Source organism: Panthera onca, chromosome E1 (genome assembly GCF_046562875.1).
Source record: "Panthera onca isolate mPanOnc1 chromosome E1, mPanOnc1 haplotype 2, whole genome shotgun sequence".
Lineage (NCBI taxonomy): Eukaryota > Metazoa > Chordata > Mammalia > Carnivora > Felidae > Panthera > Panthera onca.
In genome coordinates this window covers 31,961,442-31,986,099 of record NC_138352.1, presented here as the reverse complement: position 1 = coordinate 31,986,099, position 24,658 = coordinate 31,961,442, and the positions used below count along the sequence as shown (strand labels likewise).

The window sequence follows — 24,658 nt, the reverse complement described above, 5'->3', positions numbered from 1 at the left end:
CAACCGGCTCCCGCAGGGCCCGGGTCGCCAGACACAGGCGCCGAGACTCGCCGGCCACCCGGCCGGGTCCAGGGACGAGAGGGTCCCGGCGGAGCGCCGCAGTTCGCCCGGACCTGGAAAGGGAGGGAGGCAGACGCAGAGGCCGGGGTAGCTGGAGACGGGGCTTGCGGGCTCACGGCGTGGTCACCTGCCCTCCCTGGGCCCTGGGGACAGCTCCCCGCGCGGCAGCCACGTGGGGGCGCGGCGGGACTTCCCCAGCACCCGCGCCAACTTTGCAACGCTCTGCAATGAGCCGGGCGGCGGAGGGAGAGGGAGGGTCGTGGTTAGGTGGTCGCGCGGGGCCAGCTCCCCTCAAGTTGAGCCTGGCACCTGCCGCGCACGCAACCGGCGCTGCCCCCCGCCTTCGCATTTTTCTGCTCCAGTCAGAGAGGAAACTTTGAAGAACCGGACATCAGGCGCTGGCCACCTTCCCTCGGCTGCTGGGTACCCAGAGCCCGTCCCTGAGGACCAAAGCAGACTGCAGGAAAGGTGCCCGTGTCCGGGCCCCGCCTGAGAAGCGAGGGCGCGCAGTGAGCGCCCGGGCCCGCGGTCACTGACCGCTGGCCGCACTGGAGCGCGGGCTACACCCGGCACGGTCAAAGCGGCAGAACTGGCAGCATGTGCCCGCGCAGGGGATGGAGCCTGCAACTGCAAAACTTTATAATGGCAAAGCAAAGGTCCCAGAAGGCCACCTCCCCTTCCGTCATGGGCAGCTCACTGTGGTCTCTAAATGACCTCGCCGAGCCAGATCCCTAGGCCTGGCCGCTAGATCCACGGAGCAAATCCCGTGTCTCGCAACTGGTCACCGACAGGGGCTTGAGCTCCAGCAGCAACCCCTCCGCAGGTGCGTCCCCGCAAAACCCGCCAGCCCGCCAGGGGCTGCTTCCCCGGCCAGGAGCCCCGGCGCCGGGCAGCTCTCAGGCGGCTCCCAGCCTCGCGGCTCTGTCCCGTGCACACTAAACTCCAACTTGCCCCTTCAGCTCCAACTCACCTTTGCGAAGCATGTTGGCCGTGGGGCCGCCACTCCGAGGTCGGCCTAGGCGCGCTCCCTCCCGGAGTCCGGATTCAAATCCTTGGGCGCCGGCTGCAGCTAATCCGAGCGCGTCGAGGCGGGGGCAAGCCGGGGATCCGCTTGTGCCCGGCAGCCAGGCCCCTCAGGGGCATGGTGAGCCCGAGCCCCGCGCCGAGGGCACCGGCGCCCACTAGCAACCGCGGCGCTGCCTGGCAGCCCGGCGCGCTCGTTCAGCCCCGGGACAAGCGGCTTGCTCCGCGGAGCCGGCGGCCTGCCTCTGCAGCCCCGAGCTCTTTGCAGGCGGTTTTGAGAGGGGACGCCGCCCCCCGGCCGCCCGGCCGCCGGGCTGCAGCCCCCTCCTTTCCGCCCCCTCGGGCCGCCGCCGCCGCGGCTGCTGCAAAAGGGCGCTCGCACGCACCGCCGAGCTCCGGGGAAAGCGCCTGGCGCGCGTTTGCAGGACCCGGTGATCGGCGGAGCGGGGCGCCTCCCTTCCTCCCCCCTACCCCCCGGCTTCCCCCACCTTTCCTCCTCCCTCCCTCCTTCCCTCGCTCGCTCGCTAGCTCCCTCCCTCTCGCTCCGCTCCCCGCCCCCGCTCACGGAGCGCCTCCCATACAAAATTTATGAAAGTGCTCTCAGCTCGCGGTGCCGAGCGCCGTCCTATTCCCAGGGCAGCGGCGCTCAGCCGCACGGCGCCGCCTCCCAAGGTGTTTTCGCTGCGCCCGCCCCCGGGGACGATCCTTGGCCCGCGTTGGTCCAAGTACCTGCCCCAGCCCCGGGCCGGCCGTCGGGTCACTCGAAAGCCCCTCCCGGGCCCCTCGGGCTTCCCGGAGCTCGCACCCGCAGCCCAACCCCCGCCCGCTCGCCCTTCCCGGCTGGAGGTCACCGAGACAGGCGGCTGGAAGCGTGCGCTCTGCCCACCAGCTGGGGCAGGAAGACAACCGCCATGAGACCCCAGTCACAAGTCAGCACCCCTGCCCATATCCTCTCTAGCCGGCTCCGCTTGCTTCTCGGAGGCTCGACGGCTCCTCCTCGCCCAGGACAGCTCCCGCGGACCCAGCCGCTTCACATCCACCGTCCCCCGATACTATTCTTTTGTCGGGGGGAGGTGTGGCGAACGCCCAGACTGGTCTAGTCCATTCAGCAAGCGTTCAGTGAGGCCCAGTTGTAAATCCTAGAGAAAGAGAAGAACCAAAGTGGGGCTCAAGTAGGCTATCCCCGCCTAGGGGGTTCCCTGGTCTCCTTCAGTCTACACAGACCCCGCCCGGGGCTTCCTGAAAGATGGTGGAGGCACCGCCTAGAAAGCTGGCCCCGCGGGGGGCCAGTTGAGTTGAGCTGAGAAGGTTCAGGCCTGGAGAGATCCTAGGTGGAGGCGGCACCCCCTACTGGCCTGGGATAAGAGGGGTCCTAGGAAAGGAAAAAGTGGGCTAAGTCACTCATTCAATACACATTTATTGAGGGTCTATCCTGTGGGACACTACTATTCCTAGGGATTCAGCCAATGGAAAAGACAAGGTCTCTGCCTTTGTGGAGTTTATAGTTAATAGGGAGCAAATGAAAAAAGTCGAGATCAGGCAGTGCTTGGAAGAAAAGCAGGATATAGTACAGAGTTGATATGAGGGGGTCAAGGAGTGCTGCTTTGAGCAGGTGATGTCTAAGAGAGCTAACTGAAGTGAGAATGAGTTGTGATTCCATGGAGAAAAACTTGGTATGATAGGAAGGTTCAAAAGAAGGCCAGTATCATTCATTCACACATGCATTCAATGGCACCCAGGCTCTGTATTTGAGCTAACTACATAGATATGGACTTCCAGAAGCTTATGGCATAGTTTAGGAAGAAAGACCCACAAGCCATCTTAGAATATGACGAGGAGACATCAAGTGTGGGAGGGGGCTCTGCTAGCTTTGTAAGGGGGTGAAGGACCATCAAGGAAATCTTCACTAAAGAGATGCCATTTAGGTTGGGTCTTGAGGGCGGAGAAGGAAAAAGGACATTCCAGGCAGAAGAGAATGTGCAAATGCTTGGTAGTGGAAAAAGTAACTTTGTTCTGAAGATTAAGAAGATTGGTCCATCATGGGGGTGCCTGGGTGGCTCAGTCGGTTAAGCGTCTGACTCTTGGCTTCAGCTCAGGTCATGATCTCACAGTTCATGAGTTCGAGCCCCATGTTGGGCTCCACACTGACAGTGTGGAACCTGCTTGGGAGTCTCTCTCCCTCTCTTTTGGCCCCTCCTCTGCTCACATGTGCTCTCTCTCTCTCTCTCAAAATAAACTTAAAAAAACAAAAAAGGATTGATCCATCTTGGGATGAACTGAAGGTGAGGCATTCTCTTAGCTTTGACCAGCTGCAGGGCTGGACTGACCTCACACCCTGCCTGAGCCCTGCCAGGCAGACATTAAAGCTGAACTTAAGGCACTGGGCACTGCAGAGGCTCTCCATGAGTTAACTGAGGCTCAGGGAGTCTGAACAACTTGCTCAATGTCACAGAGCAGATCAGTGCCAAAGTGTAGGCCTGAATCAGGGTATGCTAATCCTCCTTCCAACTCCATGAGCTGCCTCCCCATAACCCCCTTGCCCCACAAACTCTAGCATCTTAGGCAAAGTTGGCTGGGGCTGGGCGTGAGTGTGAGAAGCAGAGTTATTTCAGGCCTCAGGAGGGCTGGATGCTGCTTTGGAGTCCAGCCAGGGGGTGGGGGTGACTGTAGGCGGGTGTTGTGGTGTAACGTGGGGGTGCACTGTGCCTGCCTTCTTGTCAGGCAGTAATTACTCAGACTGCTGAGTAACTCAGGCAGGGAGACCCCCCACAAACAGATGGAGGTGTTCTCAGCCCAAGTTGAATGGCAGCCCTCAATGTCCTTCACTGCAGTATCTTGGGGGACATGTTAGTTCTTCTAGACATCACCTGGTTTCCTAATGGGTACAAGAACAGCTCATTCAGCACAGAGGCTGTAGGGCAATGTTATGAGGATGGGGGCCTTCCATCATCAACAGGCCCCACCTCTGCCTAGGGAAAGACCCTAAGGGGTGGTGTGCTTGCTAGGGAGAAGCCACTACTCTGCTAGAGTCAATCCCCACCCGCCCCCTTGCCAAACTCACAGCTGCAGCCAGAACTAAAGCTGCCCGTTGGCTGGGCCTTCGTGTCCTGAAGGGGCAAGGGCTGGACTCAGGGGATCCCTGGAATTGAGATCTTGCACCCTGGGGGTCCAAAGAACCAGGGACATTCCGGGCTGGACTCTTATCAAGGCAAGAGGGGTGTTCCTGAGACCGATGTTGGCCACAGTTCAGTCCAAAGTTATAACTGTCCTAAGAGCATCGGTCAGTGGCCTGAGGGGCAGAGCATTGACCCTTTCTGGCCCTCCCCTTGGCTGCTCACTCTCAGCCAGCCCATATATCCCTCTTCTCTGGGCAGCCTCCCAGGCAGGGCCTGTCCCTGGCTGCTTGTTTTTCACTTCTCCATGCACTTTAATTAGGAGTTTCCAAGCAAGGAGGGCCTCCAGGGGAGCCCGAGGCCACAGAGCTACCTTAAAGGGCCAGCAGTGCTCACATCACCACCACCAAAAGTGGAAGATGGTGCCAGAGGGCTGGATGGGCAAACAGCCCTGGGGGACCTTTGCTCTCTAGGGCAGACCTTGTTGAGGGCCAGTCCTGCAGGTACTCTGCTCTTCCAAACGTCAAGGCTGCCTCACTGGCCACTCTGCCTTCTCTTTGGGATCACAGGAGCCCAGGCCCAAGCCAGAGAAAGACTGTCTAGGCTTGTGGGGCAGCCTAGGCAGAGCAATGTTGGCCAGAATCCAAACGGTTTAGGCTGTTCAAATCCTTGGACCGTCTCCCTGCCCCAGGAAAGCACCCTCAGATTTGGGGTCTTCCCAAATTGGTAGTTTTTCATATGGGAACCTTCCACACTTGGTTCTAAAGGTAAGAGCCCTCTGGTGCTCCTGAAATCAGCACCAGGACTCAATTTGGAGCTGGGCTGAGTGGAGCTGAGTTCTGTCTTCTTTGGGCAGTGGGATCCTCTGAGTTAGAGAATGTGGCCTACCTACATGGCCTCCACTGCTTACCAGGAGGGGATACTGGGAGAGGAGCAGAAGGGAGACTTGGGGGGGGGGGGGTGTCCCCATTCACAAGACAGACTGTAGAATTCGGGCAAGGAGTCGGCAAATAGAGGAGCACTGGCCTGGGAATGCCAGGTCGGGCGGGCCGGGAGCTGAGCGGAGAAGCCTGGGCAGCCAGGAGAGCGCAACTGCTGTGTTCTGGGGGCTCGGGAGAGCCCCGTCCTTCCGGGCTAAGAGGGACTTGCGATAGTCCCGCCCCTATCATCTCCTTCCTGGTCCCCGCCCAGCAAATTCCCGCCCCTCGCTAGCGATCGGCGGTTGATCGCAATGTCTGAGCTCTCGGCGTTCTTCTCACGCTGCCTTTTTGATCTCCACGTGGGCAGGCTAGTGATGGCGGCGCTGGTGGAGTCGGTGGCTGCAGAGCCCGGCGGCCGAAGCGGCCCTGGCAGAGGTAAGTACTACCATTCTGCGGCCGCAGGACCTCACATCGCAGGTTAGGGCCCTCAAGTTAGGGACAGAACCAGCCCCCTCTAACAGCGGCGGCCTTTCTCCACCGGACCCCGAGGGCCCCGCGGTCACTGGGTACCGCGGCTTTCGCTGGAGCCCAGAGGGACCGGTCTTCCTTTTTGCAGTCTTCGGGCTCGATCGGGAGCAGCCCTTCCTAGGAGCCTGTAGTCCTCACGCCGGAAACGCTGCCCTCCTGCCTTGGCGGGCAGACAGGCTCAGGAGGACTCACGGATAAGGCGGACCCGACCGGGAGGAAAAGAACTGGAGCATTGCAGTGGCCATTCTGCAAGTGGGCCCTCAGGCAGTGCTTTCAGGAAAGAAGCGGGTTTCATTCACCAGGCACTTACTGAGCGCCCACTGAATGCCAGGCCTCTACTGGATGGAGGGATTAGACGACAGTCCTGCCCTCCAGGACCTCTGTCTACCGGAGAATGCTGATGTAAACAGAAGATTACAGGCACGTGACAAAGGAGGAGGAGCCTACTGGTCCTGGGGACTAATTGAGCTACTAAGGCCAGCAGCTCCCACACCCCCAAGACCACAAGGGACTTGGCCCTGTCAGAGGAGCTTTTGTGAGGGACCCAGGGTTCTGAGCTGGTTGTTCGATGGCAGGGGTGACATTCACCTCTGGTCTCAGGATCCCAGCCTGCCATGCTAATTCTCCACTGCACCATCATCACGACCACCATCCATCCACAGGCAGAGGGTGAAGGGTCATGTCTAGGAGCAACCCTCCCATAGTAGTCAAGGGCCCTAGCAGAAGTTCTGGCACAAACTACAGGTTCAGTAAATATTCATTCAATACATTTCTTGCCTTCCTTGTCACATTCCCAAACTATCTGGTTCCTAAAGATATAGTAGGGGTTGAGCTAAACTGAACTGTGGAGAGTAGGATGCAAATTAAGAGCTGCAGTTTTGCTATGGGCTACACTGTTTTCTTTAATCAAAGGGTTGTAATTTGCATACCTGCATTTGCTCCCACTAGACTACCAGCCCCTAAAGAGCGAAATCACTTCTCTGTCTTTACCTGTTTGCCCCCAGTCCTAATTAGAGTGTGTTCTTTCCATCTTTCCTGGGGTGGAACTATGGGACTAGGGAACTTGTTAAGTCAGTTAAATGTTTGTTGTTTGTTTCCCTTTTTTAAAAAATTTAATCTAATTTAATTATTATTATTATTAACTTTATTTCATTTTTTTTAGAGAGTGCAAAGAGAGGCAGAGGGAGAGAGAGAATCCTAAGCAGGCCCCCTGCTCATCGCTGAGCCAGATGTGGGGCTCGATCCCACAATCCTGGGACTATGACCTAAACCAAAATCAAGAATCAGATACTCGGGGCGCCTGGGTGGCGCAGTCGGTTAAGCGTCCGACTTCAGCCAGGTCGCGATCTCGCGGTCCGTGAGTTCGAGCCCCGCGTCGGGCTCTGGGCTGATGGCTCAGAGCCTGGAGCCTGCTTCTGATTCTGTGTCTCCCTCTCTCTCTGACCCTCCCCCGTTCATGCTCTGTCTCTCTCTGTCCCAAAAATAAATAAAAAACGTTGAAAAAAAATTAAAAAAAAAAAAAAAAAAAAGAATCAGATACTCAACTGATTGAGCCCCCCAGGCGCCCCATTTATTTCTCTTTTAAATGAGGAGAGGGAAGAGTGTAGGAATTCATCAGTGTAGACCTAGTCAGTGGGACATGAGTAAAGAGAGCAGTCTTTTGGGGCGCCTTGGGATTCTGCTGGCTTGTGAGCTCTCTCTCAAAATAAATAAATAAACTTAAAAAAATAAAAGAGGGCAGTCTTTTAAAATAGTACTTGTAGTACTTGTAACAGTTGGCTTATACATCTCATATTTAGGACCTCAGAACTTCAAGGTGGTCTCAGGGACTGGGGGAAGAGAGACATTTTCCCAGGGTGCTAGGGTGGCTAGGCTTTCCCTCAGAGTTGGTCTTTGTCAAGGAGCAGTTGTGTGGGCTTTTTTCTGTTTGTCCTCAGTTCAGTCTCCTGGTATCATTTCTGTTCTCCAGAGGTAAGGTATGAACTATGCCCCGTTCATGGGCTTAAGTCTCTGATTTCCAGTAATCTCTCAACCTGGAAACTAATTATGCAGCTGTCTTCCTTGCTTAATGGATTCTCTTTCCAGCTTCAGAATGAATTCAGTGGGGAAGAAGGCTGGGCCAAGCCCCTTGGCATCTGGGATCTGGGCTTGAAACTTGGGTGGTGTTAACAGCTTAGCTGGGTCTGGCTCTGTTTTAGGCCAGGAGCCAACTCAGGCCTTGCGTTGTCCTAGGTCGAGCCCCTCGGGGACGCTTGGCCAATCAGATCCCCCCTGAGATCCTGAACAACCCCCACCTGCAGGCAGCCATTCAAGTCTTGCCTTCCAACTATAACTTTGAGATTCCCAAGACCATCTGGAGGATTCAACAGGCTCAGGCCAAGAAGGGTGAGCCCTCAAGCTTTGAGATGGGGTAGGGGTGGTGAGGTTGCCTGGCTCAGTCAGGGGTAGTAGCCCCATCCCAGCATTTTTCCAGCCCTCTGCTCTCATGTCTCTGCTCTTGTCTTTCAGTGGCCTTGCAAATGCCTGAAGGCCTTCTCCTTTTTGCCTGCACCATTGTGGATATCTTGGAAAGGTGAGGCCTGGGGCACTGGAGAAGAAGCTGAGCCAAGGTTTTCCCCATGCCTGTTACAGCTCTGCCTGTTGACATTTTTTTCCTTCTGGACCTTGACCTTACCCTATCCCCTCCCATAACCATACACACACAAAGGGGAAAAGCCAAAACTAAACTCCCAGCCTGCTGAGATCCCAGCCTGTCCTGCTTGGTTTTGTCCATATAACTCTCTTTCCCTAAAATATTTAGGGGGGAGGAATGAGTCAATTCCAGTATCTTCAAAGCTGAGTCCAGAGCAGGTGGTGGGGTCTGAAGAGGAACCTAAGAATCCTTAGTGCTGACCCGGAATGAGCTCAGTTGTCAGCATCAGGTCTAGCCAGGGTGAACTTTTTTCTCTGGCACACTTGGGGGAGTAGGGCAAAGAGGGGCTTGGTGCGGTAGAAATGTCTAGGAGATGGTATTCAGTTCCTCTTCCCTCTTAAGTTTCTTCATTACAATGAGACATCCTTGGGGGTCGGGGGTGGGGAGTGCTCAGCCATCTGGAACCAACACTGGAACAGGGAGGGGGAATGGAGAAAGGGGAGGTCATCTCGTGATGGGAACCTCCCACTTCCCTGCTGCTGCCCTCCCCCACCCTGCTTCTCATCCTGCTGCCACAGACTCACTTCCCAGCTCCCACCCTCTTGCCCCTTGGGGATGCTCTCTGGGGCTCAGGCCAATTTGCATACATTTTAATCTATAAAAAATTAAGTGCTCTGGCTGACTCAGATGCCTGGGCTGCATTTTAAGGAGTTGAATAATCTGCTTCTGTGCACAGACTGATTTGGGGAAGGGGGAGGAGGGGCGGATGCTGACTGACAGTAGCTCAGCTTTCCCCACCACACCCCCAGGAGAGGAATGGGGAGACTCTGGTCACCAAGCCAGGCCCCACGCCCCAGGGGTGGGTCTCTCAGGGAAGAACTGGTCCTCCAGTTGCATTACCATGGTGAATTTGGGGAGTGTGGGGTCTTCCCCACCCACCCCTGTCCCCTAGTGATTCAGGCCTGGCAGCAGATCTTATGGCAATGTGTTGGCCAGAGCCCACTCTTTCTGACGCACGAGGTATGTGGGTGGTGCCATGTGCTGTGGGGGAGCTGTTCATGGGTCCCCCCATCCTGGGCACAGAGGGCCCTAACTAAGGGTGGGGATCCCAGCCTGTAGCAGGGGGTCTGGGTGACAGGGAGGCCGTGTGTACCCATATGTGCCTGCCCACACACACCACAGGGTCAAGGCCTGGGAGTGGGTGCCTTTGCATGTGTATACGCACTCGTTGCTCTGGGTGGGATGATCGGGGCATCAGAGGTCTGTATTTGACCCCGTGTATACCCAGCTGAGGGGTGGGGGTCCTTCCTGCAATCTGAGCTTGGACACAGGAACTGGGTGCTACAGAGACCATCCTCATAGAGCTACAGTTCCAGGAGCTGCTGCCAGGACTGGGGGATGTGGCAGCTGGGCTCCTCCTACTCTTTGTTGGCAGAAGTGGCAGCTGCCAGCCCAAGTGATTGTGGGGGGTAGGGAGAGAGGAGCTGGGCCCTGAGATACCCCCACAGGGGTAGGTCTCTCTCCCACCTCACCCTTGTGTCACCATCTCATTGTTCCCCCTGGTTCCGCTCCCCCCACCCCCCCCGCCCCCCCACCCCCCTCCCACAGGTTCACGGAGGCCGAAGCGATGGTGATGGGTGATGTGACGTATGGGGCCTGCTGTGTGGATGACTTTACTGCAAGGGCCCTGGGAGCTGACTTCCTGGTGCACTATGGCCACAGCTGCCTGGGTACGGTGGGCCGGGATCTTGGCAGGGAGGCAGAGGGGCAGAACTGCATGCTAATCTCCCATCACAGTGCCTTCTTGTCTTGCTTGCAGGCAGGAGGTCCCTCCCAGTTTCTGGGATGGCCTTGGCCTTCCTGCTCTGCAGGTGGATCTTTCCTTTGGATTTGGTTGCCTTGGAAACAGTGTTGCTGTCCCAGATGTGGGTGTTTGAAAGGCTGTTGGTGGTAGAGCAGGCTGGGCCCCTGGCCGAGTGACAGAGAAGGAGCTTCTGAGGGACCTGTGACCACCACCCCCCTCACACCCCCTCCTTTTATCCCTAGGCTGAAGCCACTGGTCCTGGCTGCACAGAGGCTTTGGCCCTGGCAGGCCCTCTGCCCCTCTGGCTTTCCAAAATAGTCTCCTGATCTCTACCCTCTTCCCAGTTCCCATGGACACCTCGGTCCAAGACTTCCGGGTGCTGTACGTCTTTGTGGACATCCGGATAGATACTACCCACCTCCTGGATTCTATCCGCCTCACCTTCCCCCCAGCCAGTTCCCTTGCCTTGGTCAGCACCATTCAGTTTGTGTCAACCTTGCAGGTAAGTGGACAGATAGCACCATCCTCCAGACTATTCCTGGGGTCCCATGTGAGGTGCTCCAGGCTGGTCATCTGGCTCTGGCTCTCTCCCCTCACCCACTTGCTTCCCTTCTGTCATTATCCTTACAGGCAGCTGCCCAGGAGCTGAAAGCTGAGTATCGTGTGAGTGTCCCACAGTGCAAGCCCCTATCTCCTGGGGAGATTCTGGGCTGTACGTCCTCCCACCTGCCCAAAGAGGTGGAGGCTGTTTTGTAAGTGAAAAATGGGGGGCCAGTTATAGAGACATAAGAAGTGTACCCTAGAAGGGAGCCTGATGTTCATCATATAGGAAAGAAAACGGAGTCTAAAGCTCCTTAACTGTTTGCTCAAGGTCACCATGTAAAATGGGGACCACATAGGGTTTCATGTTTCCTGTCTCCCTCTCAGGTGCTCTGTCCATCTAGGAGGCTAGGCCCAGAGTAGGCAGGAGTCAGGGGGCCTCACAGCAGGGGCTGAAGGTGGGCTAGAAATGGTGGGAATATAATTGGAGAAGATGGATGGGCACGCCCAGGCTGCAGCCCCATTAATTTAGCATCCGGACAGCTAACAAGCAGGAGCAGCATGTCTCCTGCCGCCTAATTATTTTAGGTAATGGAAATGCTTAATGTTGTGTGAATGCAGCCAGCCTCAGAGCCGACAGCTCCCCCGGCTGGGACTGGGGAGGGGAGCCCCATTCCTGGCTAATGGAATGAAACAGGGAGGGGCACTCCCCTGACTCAGCCCCACCACTGGGGCTGCAGATGCTGGCCCCACAGGCCTTGCTGCTCCCACACAGAACACCCCTGCCCCTAGACAGGCCCACATCAGGGCCTTCCCCAGCCCAGACCTTGCAGCTCTACTCCCCAGGGGCATTCCCCCTGTGCCTGTGCCCGCATAATTCTGAGCTCATAGACACCTACCCTTGGGGGCTTCAAGGTGTATGTTGGAGGGAGGGACACTCTTGAGTGTTGGCCATTCATCACAATTCAGTGTGCTCTCCAAGAAAGAAGGAGCTGCCATGGCAGATTGTCCTTTGTCTCTGGCTTCTCCATGGCCCGGGAAGCTACTTTTAAGGACAGTATCTCCCAGGGCATGTTTGAATACATCCTGGTGGTTAAACCTAGAATCAAGTCCAAATAGACTGCTTAATAGCTGTGTGACTTTGGGCAAGTTTCTTAACATCCCTGAACATCCGTTGTATCTCTTGTAAAATGGAGAGAGACACTATAGGTAGCTTGGAGGATTATTTGATAAGACTGAGTGAAGTCCTACATGTCAAGTGCTTAGTCCAGGCCTGGTGCGCAGAAGGCACAAATCCAATACGGTAGTTGTTACAACTCAGTAACAGGACCTGAGAGCCAGTTTGGGCGGAGAGACCCAATGTCTACCCTGAAACCATGTTTACAGCATCATTGATACCCTGAACACTACTTGCCAGGTTTGTGTTGAGCTAGGTGAGGGAGAACTTGTCCTACCACCTCCAAGTTAGGATCTCTGGACCCCTGACTGGCCTTCCGATGGTCCTGGCTGCCCCTCTACCCTTCCTCCAGAAGGTTGAGCAGTGGGGAGCAGTTCTTAGATTCTGCATGACATAACTAAAGGGGCCTTACACTCCTCTGATTCAAACTCCTTATTTTGCATGTGAGGAAACCAAGGCCTCACAGGAGGTGAAATAAATGCCAGTTCTCTCTCTCTCTCTCTCTCTCTCTCACACACACACACACACACACACACACAGACCAGCATAGCTGGCCAAGAACTCAGTCTGGACCTCCAAGCCAATGCCTTCCTTTTCTGCTGCCCCGCCCCACTCCACGCTTACCATCCCCTTTCTACCCATTGCAGATATCTTGGAGATGGCCGCTTCCATCTGGAGTCTGTCATGATTGCTAACCCTAGTGTCCCCGCTTACCGGTATGGGCTGAGCTGGGATGACCCACTAGGGAGGGGGTGGGACTCCCTGCCACTGAGGTCCTCGATTGGCCAAAACTTTCTCATTCTCTGGCACTTCACAGCCAGCAGCCCTAAGGATCTAAGGTACTTGGGTTCTGAATCTGGGGGTCAGACCCGGGCTGCTGCTCCACAGTACCCACCCATCCCCTGGTATTTACAATGAAATCGTAAACCCCTCTCCCACCTTTGCCTGTTCCAGCTATGGGACTGATCTTTCCAATGACCATCTCTGCTCTTGCCTCTGTTCCTAATTACCTGCATGGAGCCTGAAGGTTCAGCAGACCAAGGGGCTGGGTCGGGGAGCTATGTGTACAACATACACTGTGAATGGCTGTCACTGTGACCCTGATAACTTCTTTTCCAGATATGACCCATACAGCAAAGTCTTATCCAGAGAGCACTATGACCACCAGCGCATGCAGGCCAACCGCCAAGAAGCCATAACCACAGCCCGCTCAGCTAAATCCTGGGGCCTTATCCTGGGCACTTTGGGCCGCCAGGGCAGCCCTAAGATTCTGGAGGTCAGTGGGTTTGGGATGGCCTCTAGAGGAGGGGACTGACTAGAAACCCAGCTGGGAAAATCAGTAGGCTAACAAATTTAGACTTGGCTGCTTGATTATGGTGACCTGAGCTTGGCCTCCCTCTGCCAACAGCACCTGGAATCTCGGCTCCAAGCTTTGGGACTTCCGTTCATGAGGCTGCTGCTCTCTGAGATCTTCCCCAGCAAGCTTAGCCTGTTTCCTGAGGTGGATGTGTAAGTTTCTTCCCCTTACCTCTCTAGCTATGACTCTGGCTAAGAAAGCTTAGATCTGAGTCCTGCCCAGCACACATTGAAGGCTGGAGTGAATGGGAATTGCTTCCGTGAAATTTTAATGTTTACAGAGGACTCATTCAGCAGGGGCTACCCTTGGCTATGGGTCACCCCACTCTAGCGTGGGGGCTCACAGGTAGCTGCAATTATAACGTGCGAGATGAGTTTGAGGAGTGGTTGGCACCTGCAGAATTTGATTCTGGGGATATTATCACAGATGAGCTGCCCAGCCCCTGCCCTCAGAAAGTTCATAGTCACTGGAGGAAACAGGAGAAAACAAGCAATGCTGTAGTGTTTTTCTAAACAGCATTAGGTGACAATCTTTACTTTAGAATGAATAGTAAGCATTCATTGGGTGTGCTGGGGACACAGTCATGTTTTTCATCACGCTGCCCAGGAGAAGGGGAGCACCCCCCTCCTTGGGTTTGACCTGGCTTCCCTTTCCAGGTGGGTGCAGGTGGCATGTCCACGCCTTTCCATTGACTGGGGCACAGCCTTCCCCAAGCCACTGCTGACACCCTATGAGGTAACACCAAGTTGTGAAAATCCCTGAGGTAGAGTGGGCTTTGCACTGGTTCTGTCAAGGGAGGGATCTGGAGTGGGGTGGGTGAACAGCACTTAGTTACAGCTGAGTCCCTTCCTAGCTGTGTGGCTTTGGGCAAGTCCTTTAACCCCTCTGAGCCTCACATTTCCTTTCTGTGGCATGGGGATAATAGGACCTTCATAGGCCCTCGTGAAGACTGAATTAAGAAATCTTGCCCAGAAAAAGTCAGCAAATGTTATTGTCCTGTTGTCCCCCACTAGGCAGTGGTGGCCCTGAGGGACATTTCCTGGCAGCAACCCTACCCCATGGACTTCTACGCCGCCAGTTCTTTGGGGCCGTGGACAGTGAACCACGGACGGAACCGCCCCCCCCAGGCCCTGGGCCGGCCATCGCTGGCGAAGGTAGGCAGGGACTGCAAGCAGGGAGGAGAGACCAAAGGCGCGGCCTCGCACTGGCCGCCTCCCTAGCGACGCGAGCCGAGGCCTCCGCCGTGCGGCCGCTGCGGAGAATGCACGGGAGCAGGGTGGAGGACGTCGCAGAATTGAGACCCTGACCAAAGTCTGGGACCTCAGATGCAAATGCAGGAGGAGCCCACGCGCCCTACTCCAGCAGCGGCCTGCGACGATTGCAGCTGCAGAGAAGAAAAGGGAGCGCCGCTCATTCCGTAGACCCTCCTTGGTCTCAGGTATCCACCCCTCCTCCGGCCACACCTTTCCCCTCCGGGTTGTTCTGGGAACGCCCGCTCGCTCTATGGCCCGCCTTCGGGGTGGTGCCAGCATTTGGTCCCGCCCCTTGCATATTCAACTTCCGCTCGGGGAAAGTCTGCGTCCTGGCATCTTGCCAGGCAAGATGGCGGCGCGGCGGCCGCTGCGGGTGTTGGGGCTGGCGGGCTTCCGACAGAGCGAGCGGGCCTTCCGCGAGAAGACGGGAGCCCTGAGGAAGGCGCTGCGGGGCCGCGCCGAGCTCGTGTGCCTCAGCGGCCCGCACCTGGTCGCGAATGCCGCGGGCCCCGAGAGCGTCGGGCCAGCCTCCGGCGAGACGGCCCTGCCCGGTGAGACGGCCTTGCCCAGGAAAAGCACTGAGTCTTTTATCTGGCGTCGTCTTCACGACACCCTTTGGCATACCCCCACGCTGTATCCTCGCCTCATTCCTTCCCTCTGCCCGTACCCTTCATTTCTTCCTTCCCAGCCTCACAGGCTTCCGCCTTGATGTGTCATCCCCCTTTCTCCGTGCCACCCTGTTCTCCACCTCATTTCCCCCAGACTTTCTCCCTTCCCCTCAGCCGCCTCTCTTTCCTTACTGTCACTCCCAAATCCTCCGTGCCTCTCTTTTTCATTTCTTCTCCCCTAGATACCCGCTTGCTCTAACCCCATCCTTTCCCCTGTATCACTTTAGAGCCCTGCCTTCCGGAGGAGCAGCCTCGAGGCTGGTGGTTTTCAGAACAGGAAGCAGACGTTTTCAACGCCCTGAGCCATCCCACAGTGTGCAGAGGTCTGGAGGAAGCCTTGGGAACCGTGGCACAGGCACTGAAGAAACTGGGGCCTTTTGATGGGCTCCTTGGTTTCAGCCAGGGGGCCGCGCTAGCAGCCCTTGTGTGCGCCCTTGGCCAAGCGGGAGATCCTCGCTTTCCCTTGCCAAGGTTTATCATCCTGGTGTCTGGTTTCTGTCCCCGGGGCCTTGGACTCAAAGAACCCATCCTGCAGGAACCCTTGTCGCTGCCTTCCCTCCATGTTTTCGGGGACACTGACTGTGTCATCCCCCCTCAGGAGAGTATGCAACTGGCTAGCCGATTCACTGGAGCCATCAACCTCACCCACTCTGGTGGCCATTTCATTCCAGCAGCTGCAGCCCAGCGCCAGGTCTACCTCAAGTTCTTGGACCAGTTTGCAGAGTGAAAGATGAACAGGGGCTCTGCCCCTACATCCCCTACCCCCACATGACCTCGGGGCAGCCTCTGGACTCCAGCCTCCCCGTCTTTCCCCTGCTCTGGGAGCTCAAGTGCTGTAGTGTTCCTCACTATCACCAATTAAGAGACATATCAGTTCTTTAGACTCAAATTATTATAAGCCCAGCTCTACACTCAAGAAAAAAGGGAGCAGGATATTCAAACATGACGTCTGATACTCAAACATGAGAAAGGCCAGTGGACCCCTGGATGAGTGGAGGGTGGCATGGGAAGAGCAGGGGCTGGCACTGTGACTGCGACATAATAAAGTGGTGATTTGGATTTTGAGCATCTTTTTCCTTATACAGAAAAACCCATTTTGAAACCGAAGTCTGGATTTCTGGCCTTCCATACAACCTCCAGAGAAGCACCAAACAGGGAAGTGTTTGCAGTTGTGAGTCTCCAGGACAAGCTTGTGAGTGCACACGTTTGGTAGAAGTCTTAAGTCCCAAGCTGAAGGGAAGGAGGCCTTGGTGGCTGAGTTGGAAGAGTTTACATCTGAGAAGTTTTGGGAAGAGGTCCCCTGGCATGGTTCTGCCTGGGCTACAGAGTTAGGGTTCCTCCGTCCTGATCCCTGAGGGTAGTGTGCTAGTCTCCTGTCAGACTCTGGCATCTTGGGTTCTCTGCTTCCTCCTCCAGAACTGCTGTAGACCCTCTGAACGACCAGCTTGAAGGGTGGGATGATGCTCAACCTCAGGTAGAAGCCCAAGCCTGCACAGAAGAAACCCTATTACAGACCTGACCTCATCTACAGAGTTTCTGGGGTTGATGCTACTCCACAAGGATCCAGCCAAAGCCTAAGGAGCCCCTCCAGTTCTTGAGTACAGTTAGTTGTTCCTAAGCTGTCACTAGGTCCACTTTTGCTATTTGCCCTACTTCTAGTGCCTCCACCTGTGGCCCACCCTGCACTGGTTTCAGCGCTGCCTCTGCAGGTTCACCAGCCTGTTCCTTTTCTGAAAGATTACAGGAGGCCCTGGTCTAACCCTCATGCACGGTTGCCCCCAGGGAGGTTAGTAATTGAGTAGGAATTAGGATTAGGGGATACAGCACAAATACTCCAGCCTGCCCTGAGCCAATCAGACTAGCATCCCTTAAATTGCCCCTAATCCTGAGTTCTTCACTACACATAGCACTTGTCTAAGATGAAAAAGCTGGAGTTACCAACCCCCCTTCCCCCCAATCACCACCAGACACCCAGCTTACTGGATTTAGGACCTTTACAGCGGAAACTGAGGATGGGAGGATAGTTCTCCCTTGCTACAGTCTGCCTCTGCCTTGCTCTTGGTGTTTAAAAGGATCCCTTTTTTGGCAAAAAGGAGACTCAGAAATGAACTGAATTGCTCCTACAGACCTGTTGGATTTGGCCCATTGGATTTTTAAAAATACTCAATTTTTGATACTTAAGGTTTTCAGAATTTCACCCACACAAATCAGATTCCTGGCTTCTCTGGAAATAAGCAGTTCAGAATGGAATACAATGGATCTGCAGTTCAGAGCTCACATGCCCCCATGGCAGTCGTGGGCTGCCCCCTTTAGCAACGTCCCGAGGTATGAACATGATGACAATTGCTACCACAGCAGTTGCTACTTTGAATTATTTTGAGGACTAAAGGAGAGAGGGCAAGGTAATAGTGGGGAATGAATTTTTAGTCAGGGCTTAAAATTAGAAGGATGACGGTAGAGAACAGTATTAGGTGGGGCGAAAGTCTTCATGTTCGGTGTGAGGAGAATTCTCCTTCCCTCACCTCCTGCTTCAAGAACAGAAAATGTCCCCTGGTCCCAAACAAATGAGATACATCCTGTCCTGTCATGTCCTCCAGGAACAACGGAGTCTGTTAGGGGTTATTGCCCCCCACCACACACATTCTGTGGACCACTTGTGTCAGAATCATGTCAAAACTTAGATTCCTGGGGCCAGCTCCTGACCTACTGAGTCAATCACTGGGACCCAGGAATCTGCATTTTGGCAAACTCTGGACATTACCATGCAACACAACTTTTGAAAACCACTGCCTTAGAGTAAAAGCCTGCTAAATATGTGCTATTGGTGGGGGGGGGGGGGGGGGGGGAACCCACATGATTGTCACGCACTCTACTAGGGAGGGAGAGAAAGCTCTCCAGGTAAGAATTATTCTAATAGTTTCAATTTATAACTAAGGGAAATGTCCAGAGGACAGAAAAAGGAATACCATTTATTGAGTGCTAACTGGCCAGATACTGTGATAAGCACAATCTTCTGAGTTGCCCAATTTAATCTGACAACTTCCTGAGGTGGATACTGTTATTAATTTTACAACTGAGTAAACAGGCACAGAAGCTAAGTAACTTAGCCAATCTTGGATTCAGATCCAGAACTCACATTCCTGACCTTTACTAGTCATTGTTTTCTCTCCTGCACCATAGAAGATGAGCAGAGGGCACCCACCACTCACTACTGTTGGGCTATATGTGGTCTGGGTCTCACCTTCCTACCATAAAATAGGTTGGGGGTGGGGTGCACTCAATGAGTTCTAAGATACTAAAAAACTGTACTATCAGTCCTCTGGTTTCTCCTCCCCTGACCATCTTCTCCAGATAGGTTAGAATTGCAATCAACTTGGTATTTTCAGAATATCCCTACCATTTCTCTTTTCTACCTCTCACTCCATCTTAGATACCTAAAGCTCTTGAGAGAGTCCCCAAGCAAAGAACCCCTCAACAGCCCCAGTCCCAGATCTGCTCAGAAAGGTGTGCTCCCCTCCCGTTATTCTGCCTAAGTGCCCAGTGTTGGGGTCTTGCCAGTGCCACCACACCCTCACAAAGACATAGCAGCCTAGTAGAATACTTTAGGCTGAAATTGCATTCTGCGGTTTCCAAAGGCTTACTCACGTGATCCTATTTGATCCTCACAAGTCTGCCAAGAAGGAAGGATCATTATCGCATTTTGCACAAGGCTCAGAAACAACACGGCCCCTTAAATAATAACCAGTTGGTGATGAAGCCAGGTTGGACCTCCTATTTCCCAGTGCACTACTCATATCTGCATACACTACAGTCTGCCCACAGATGTCCACTGGATTCCAGAATCAAGTACATTTAAGACCAGGGTCCTCGAGTGGGAGGAAGGAAGCATGTGGGCATTGACTAGCTATGAGACCAGCGCCAATTGTCTTAAAAGTAGTTTAGCAAAGGAGGGGGTATGGAGAAGTAACAAAAAATTGATCAATGAGCGGCAGGACTAGGTTGCACTAACCACTCCCCAGCACTGTCCCTAGGGAGGTCCAGCACCCAATACCCATCAGTCAACCCCTGCAGTGGGTGGTGATGGTGGTGGCAGATGACATAAGCATGGTTTTGAAGAAGTCGTTCCTCACACTTCCCCAGACCAATAGGACTTCAGCCCTTCTCACATTCGCTCCCCCACTTTAGGGCTAATTTGAGTCACTATCTCAAATTGGAATCCAGCACAGATTGAGGTGAGGCTGCTGATACATTCAGACAATGCTTTACTGACCGGGTTACCTTTAGAAGCACACTGGCTTCCTGAGGCTTGGGAATCCTTATCATCCTACACGGAATAGAGGAAGAACGAGTGGGGAGAAGAGTGAGGGAAGGCTGTGACTCCATCAGGAAATGAGTTCAAGGATTAGTCTTGCTTTCTGCCTACCCAGCGAGGGGATCCTGGAAGAATGAAGTTGTGGCATATTTAGAAAAACTTTCCTCCGTCTATTCCATTCAGTCCCCAGGCCTTCAGGTCCCAGTAGTCTCCCTCCCACCGAGGAGATAAAAAGAACACAAATCTCAGAGCTACCCCTTCTCTCGCCATCCCTTGGCTGCAACCCTCTTGGCTAAGAAAACAGGATGGTCACTGAGGCGGACGGTCAGACGTACGCCCCAGACCGTGCCTTCTCTGCCTTGGTAGATGCGTAAGCAGTCAGACCCTATGGTAGCCCGCCCCGCAGAACCGCACCTCCCTCCGCCCCGGCAGATACATCCGATCTTGACTTGCCGCCCCCGCTTCCTCCTGCTCCTCCTGGTCTCCCCCCTCCGGGGCTGGCAGATCCCAGCGCGGTGCGGCGCGTGGGCGTGCTGCGGGGCGACCATGGCTGTAGACTGTTACCTCCGGTTCCCACAGTAACAATCGAAAGCCACGGTTGCCCTGGAGACGCGGGGGCGGGGCGCGCGCTGCTGACGGCACCGCGGCAGCTCCAGTTAGGCAGTCGTCAGGGCAGAGAATTTTGGGGAAGGGGGAGCGGGGGTAGCGCGCGCGACGGGGACCTGGCTCGGGGGCTGTGCGATGTGTGTGTAAGCCGGCCGGCCCTCGCAGCCTCTGGTGACCAGGGACCTGACGGCCGGATCGTAGCGCCTGCGCTGGATCAGCACCGCGGACAGCGGCGGCGCGGGCAGCGCGCGCAGAGCTGAGGGACCCTGGGGGACAGAGGGGCCGGGGGCGCGGCAGGTGGCCGGGTCCGCGGTCCTGGGGCGGGGCCAGGCGTCGGTGGCCGTGACTGGAGACTGTTACTGAGGGCGGCCCGGGCAGTAAGCAGTCTAGAGCCAAGGTGCCGGCGCGCTGCCCGGGCGGGGGTGCCTCCGTCGCCCGCAGCTGGGGGCGCTGCTGCTCTTCCTCCCCCGCGTCTCCCGCCTTTCTCGGCCCAGCGCTTGCAGACAGGCACGCGGCCCTTGACGTCAAAGCCCTGTGACGTCAAATATGTCCCTGCGGAGAGGCACTTCCGGCGGCGGGGGAGGGGTCAGTGGGGGTGGGGCGGGGCAGTCCGTCTGAGGCCCCGCCCCCGCCTGGTCCTGAGAGGACAGCTCCTCGCGCAGAGGCGGGAATTCGGGGGCGCTAAGGGACTAGCCCGACGGGATGGGACGGGGAGGGGGTGCCTGGCTGGATGCGGGGCAGGGGTCCCGAGAGAGCCGTGGCTGGGTCGGCGGGAAGGTGGGCGTCTTTTGCCGGCGGCCCGGCTCAGCCGGCCGGGGGCAGCGAGGCTGAGTCACCGCGCTGCGGGGAGGGGGAGGAGGGGGCGCCTCGCCTGGGGCGTCAGCACCTTCGCCCCACTTTCTTGGGAGGATGGCGCAGGAGCCCCAGGAAATGTCGCGGGGACTCTGGGGTCCGTCCTCTCTTCGATGCTCCTCCGAAGTGGCTGCGTCTTCATCCGGGCGCGGGCAGGTTGCTGCACGGGGTTCTGGGTACGCCTCCGGCCGGCTCCACCAGCTGCGTGGGGATCCTCGTCCCCCACCCTGCTCCCAACCCCACCCCGTAGGGGGCCTCCAACCTGCCGCCTGCCGGTCTCCTCATTAACCTCCCGTCCGTGTCCGTACATCGGTCCATCGGTAGCCCGTCGGCCGGTCAGTCCCACTTACCTGTCGGGCCGCGTCGCGCCCGCTCCCGCTCGCCTCCTGCAGCCGGGCTGGCGCCGCCGCTTTTATAGGCGCGCGTAGTACTCGTGCGGCGGCTCATTCATGCGGCCGCGGCTCCTACACACTGACGCGCTGCAGACGTCAGCAGGGAATTTAGGAAACGGGAAGAGGGGCTATTTATAGTGGCAAGGCGGGGGGTTGGGGGGGGACCAAGGCGACGGGGAGCTGGGAGGGGGAGGAAGGCGCACGGAAGCAGGAACAGGGAGGGGGCGCCCGGGCCCCTGTGCCAGCCTACAAAGGGTTAACTTTCCGGAACTGCGGGCTGGGGGCCGGCTGGAGGATGGTGCAGGGAGGGAGCACGGTCCGTTACTCCTTTATTCACTCAGGGACACCTGGAGGTGCAATCCCACCTCGCGCCCTGCCTTCCGGGCAGCCCCCATTCCCACTCCTCAGTTCCTGAACCCGACGGCTCTGTGGCGTCGCAAGATGACCCTCGGCGGCGTTATACCCCGCATGGCCACTGCAGTGCCGTCACCTTGGGGCAGGAGGTACAGGAGAGGAAGCTACACCCAAGGAGGGGCTAAGGCAGCATGTAGAACTGTGGCGTCCGGGAGATGAGGGAAGAAGAGTGGAGGAGCCCAGGGCTTTCAGAAGCTTTTAGAAGGAGTCTGGGCCTAGAAAGGAAGGCCTATTGGGGAGGCGGGGGAGGGGGGTTGTCCAGGTACCAGTCAGGAGCTGGAGATCCCACAAAAGTTGAGGAAAGTGGCTTGGACCCCCCAGAAATTGAGCAAGGGGTTCCTCCATGAGGGACCTGTGGGAAAGGTGGCAGGAGAAGGGGGTGAGTGGAAGAGGAAGCCTCAGCAAATGGAGGGGAGGAGGGCAGGTCGGAGGTGTCAGTTTCAGAGCCTGGCCCCGAGCAGACCCCATTTAGGACCCATTTGTGGGCACTGGCAGAGCTCATATGAGGGTTATAATGAGTGAAGGAGACCAAGGGCTCAGCAGCTTGGAGGGCAGAGAGAGGTCTCCAGAGGGTGGAGGGGCAAGACCACTTCCCGGAGGAGTTAGAGTTTCTGGAGGTATGAGTTGACAGGAAGGGCCTATGCCATGTGGGGCAGAATTCCCCTGAACAAGAACAGGGAAATGTATGATCCTGGCTCCATCAGTTGAGGGAAGTTCTAAATGTTGGAGGGTGAATGTGTTCAGAGGAAGGAGATGGATTGGGGGCCGGGGGAGCAGTGCCAGGCTAGTAGGGTAGGTAAAAACTAGGGAGGGAGGGAAAGGTCAAAGACTGAAGAAGAGTGAAGGCCACAGGAAGACAGCAAAGCTAGTGGCAGGGCTGTAAGATCCTCCCATACAGATGTAAGGACAGCTTGAGGGTAGGGATGGAGCCAATGACTTGACTTAGGGAGTGGGGATCCCTGGAGAGTGTTGAAGAAAATCAAAGTGGGCACAATGGACACTGCACAAAAGAGACACTGGGCTGAGGGGCTCCTTTTGGGGCTAGGATCTGGTCCCCTCAAGATTACAGGAGAGGTCCTGCACAACCTTTGGAATCTAGCCTCCTGGAATCCCCGCCCACCCCGCCCCCTGCTTTTTTTTTTTTTTGCCTCCAACCTTTGTCCCTGTGGTTCTCTTCTCCAGGACTGCCTTTCTACCTGGGGGGAGAACTCCTATTCATCCATCAAAGCCCATCTTTAAAGAGTGGTTTTCTGAGGAGCCTTTCTGCCTTTCTCCAGCACTCCATACACCTTTTTATTATTCCCCCCACCTCAGTGCAGAACACATCCATCCCTCGGCCAACATGTCGGGGGCCATCTCCCCTAGAGGCGGCAGCTCCGGAACCTACCGTTTTCATTCTTGGGAGCTCACTGCAACCCCAGCGAGGGGACCGTGGGGAGATGGAGGAGAGGACTGGAATAAAATGGATCCAGAACACGGAGTAGAAACAGAGTGAGGGCAGAGTCAGAACGCAGTGGGAGTCTTTAGGACCGGCGGGGACCATGGCCCCGAGGCCGTGAAGATGTCAGCGAAGGAAAGAGAGCCTCTGGGGGGCGCCCGAGACCTTAGTGTCTGTCAGGGACCGCGAGTGGCCGCGCCAGCGGCCCCTCAGTGAGTGACTCAGCTACTACCTCTGGCGGGGGCGTGGGGGTGGAGGACTGCGCGAGGGGCGGCAAGCGCGGCACCCACCCGCCCAGCGGCCCTAGGCGGTTGCTAAGCTCTCCAAGGCCTTAAAGAGACGCGATCTGGGCGAACCTCATCGGTTACTATGGTAACTCTGCGTCCCAGCCTCTCGCTCGCGACAGCTGAGAGAGGCGCAGCCAATCAGAAGCTGCAGGCGTTCTCCCGGACCCACTACCCCCCCCCCCACCCCCCACGTGTGGGCAGGGGTCAGAAGGTGCGGGGAGGAGGCGTAGCAGGGGCGGTGGAGACCCGGCACTCACTACAGGCCCGGTGCGGCGGCGGGGCCACGCGGGGCCACTTCCGGAGTAGCCGTGCGAGTGCCCACGCGCCAGTGCAGGATCTCCTCCCTCCCAGAAAGGGCATCACCTCAAGAACCGGGCCTTCTCGGTGGGGTGCAGAACTTTGCCCGGGGATCCCCGGTTGCCGGCCCTGCTGTCACTTTTGGGGTTAGTGTGTTGGAGACAAGTGCAAGCAGGTCCCTCAAAATGGCTCACACGGGGAATCTAGGGGCTGGGGTCGATTCTGCGGGACCACCAAGAGGCGCTGTCCAGCTATTCCCAGTCGGATATCCTGGGGTCTCTCCAGAAACCTACAAGTTCAGGGGGGGCTGATTAGCTCTGCCCAGGCTCGTGGAGGGCCTTATGTGATGGCCTCCTGAGTATCCCAGAGAGCCAGGACTTGAACTTAAGAAGGGGGCAGGTGTGTGTTTGTGCCAACATGCGTGCCTGCAGGTGTCAGTGCCTGGAGAGGGTCTGGGTGCAAATAGGTTTATGCTGTCTGTGTGCACCTAACTCATGTGGCTGAGTGAAGGTGGGTGTGTTGGGGGGTGGGGTGGGTATAAATGGACAGTCCCATCCAGGAATGTGTCAGGAGAACCTCCAAAGATCTTGTCTACCTTCTTTTGTCTTAGGACTTCTATAACCGCCCCCCCCCCCCTACTGTCACCAGTGTCCCCTCCATGTGGGCAGGACTTCTCCAAGCCGAGGCAATGTGAGAATCTAGAAATATGTACATGGGAGCGTTTAGCTCAAAACCCCAGAGTTTGTGGGGGCTCTAAGTTCTGAAGCCTGGGTTCTCACGTGGGCACATCTGGGGGGTGAACCTGCGAATAGACCTCATTCCCCGGTACAGCTTCGCAACCCAGGTGCACGGGAGGGAGGTGGCGGCTGTGTCGCGCAGAGCCTCGCACGGCCGCGAGGTGGCGCCATAGCTGCAGCAGCGTGAGCTGGCCCGGGCCGCTCCAGATAAGAGTGTGCGGAAAGCGCGGCGGGGCTGAGACGCGACC

The 24,658-nt window shown here is 56.4% G+C and overlaps 3 protein-coding genes and 1 long non-coding RNA gene across 6 annotated transcripts in view; 2 read left to right on the top strand and 2 right to left on the bottom strand.

Annotated features, from left to right (window-relative positions):
* Positions 1-2,046, bottom strand: part of RTN4RL1 (reticulon 4 receptor like 1) — a 72,992-nt gene extending 70,946 nt beyond the window's left edge. Inside the window, exon 1 of the mRNA XM_060646956.3 lies at positions 1,031-2,046. Coding sequence (XP_060502939.2) covers positions 1,031-1,043 — 13 coding nt within the window. The 5' untranslated portion in view covers positions 1,044-2,046. The remainder of the gene's footprint in view (positions 1-1,030) is intronic.
* Positions 28-15,406, top strand: DPH1 (diphthamide biosynthesis 1). Of its 3 annotated transcripts, none has more exons than XM_060646951.3 (14): positions 28-883; positions 5,484-5,551; positions 7,877-8,029; positions 8,153-8,216; positions 9,885-10,006; positions 10,425-10,582; positions 10,711-10,832; positions 12,445-12,513; positions 12,917-13,073; positions 13,206-13,306; positions 13,811-13,889; positions 14,168-14,308; positions 14,480-14,592; positions 15,303-15,406. In XM_060646951.3, the coding sequence occupies exons 2-13, from the start codon at positions 5,491-5,493 to the stop codon at positions 14,573-14,575; spliced, it is 1,323 nt and encodes a 440-aa protein (XP_060502934.2). In that variant the 5' UTR covers positions 28-883; positions 5,484-5,490; the 3' UTR covers positions 14,576-14,592; positions 15,303-15,406. The 3 variants fall into 3 exon arrangements, with proteins under 3 accessions (XP_060502934.2, XP_078293718.1, XP_060502937.1); XM_078437592.1 differs by lacking the exon at positions 28-883 and adding an exon at positions 5,733-6,064 and having other exon boundaries at positions 5,478-5,551; XM_060646954.2 differs by lacking the exons at positions 28-883; positions 5,484-5,551 and adding an exon at positions 6,217-6,388.
* OVCA2 (OVCA2 serine hydrolase domain containing) lies at positions 14,657-16,134 on the top strand. Its single transcript, XM_060646959.3, has 2 exons — positions 14,657-14,958; positions 15,303-16,134. The coding sequence occupies exons 1-2, from the start codon at positions 14,658-14,660 to the stop codon at positions 15,800-15,802; spliced, it is 801 nt and encodes a 266-aa protein (XP_060502942.2). The 5' UTR covers position 14,657; the 3' UTR covers positions 15,803-16,134.
* A 117-nt stretch (positions 16,135-16,251) lies between these two features.
* On the bottom strand, positions 16,252-24,634 carry LOC145713118 (uncharacterized). The gene is made up of 3 exons (XR_014136057.1): positions 23,039-24,634; positions 19,354-21,324; positions 16,252-16,563 (listed from the first exon to the last, which is right to left on the bottom strand). It is a non-coding gene; the product is annotated as an uncharacterized LOC145713118 (long non-coding RNA).
* Positions 24,635-24,658: the final 24 nt, after the last annotated feature.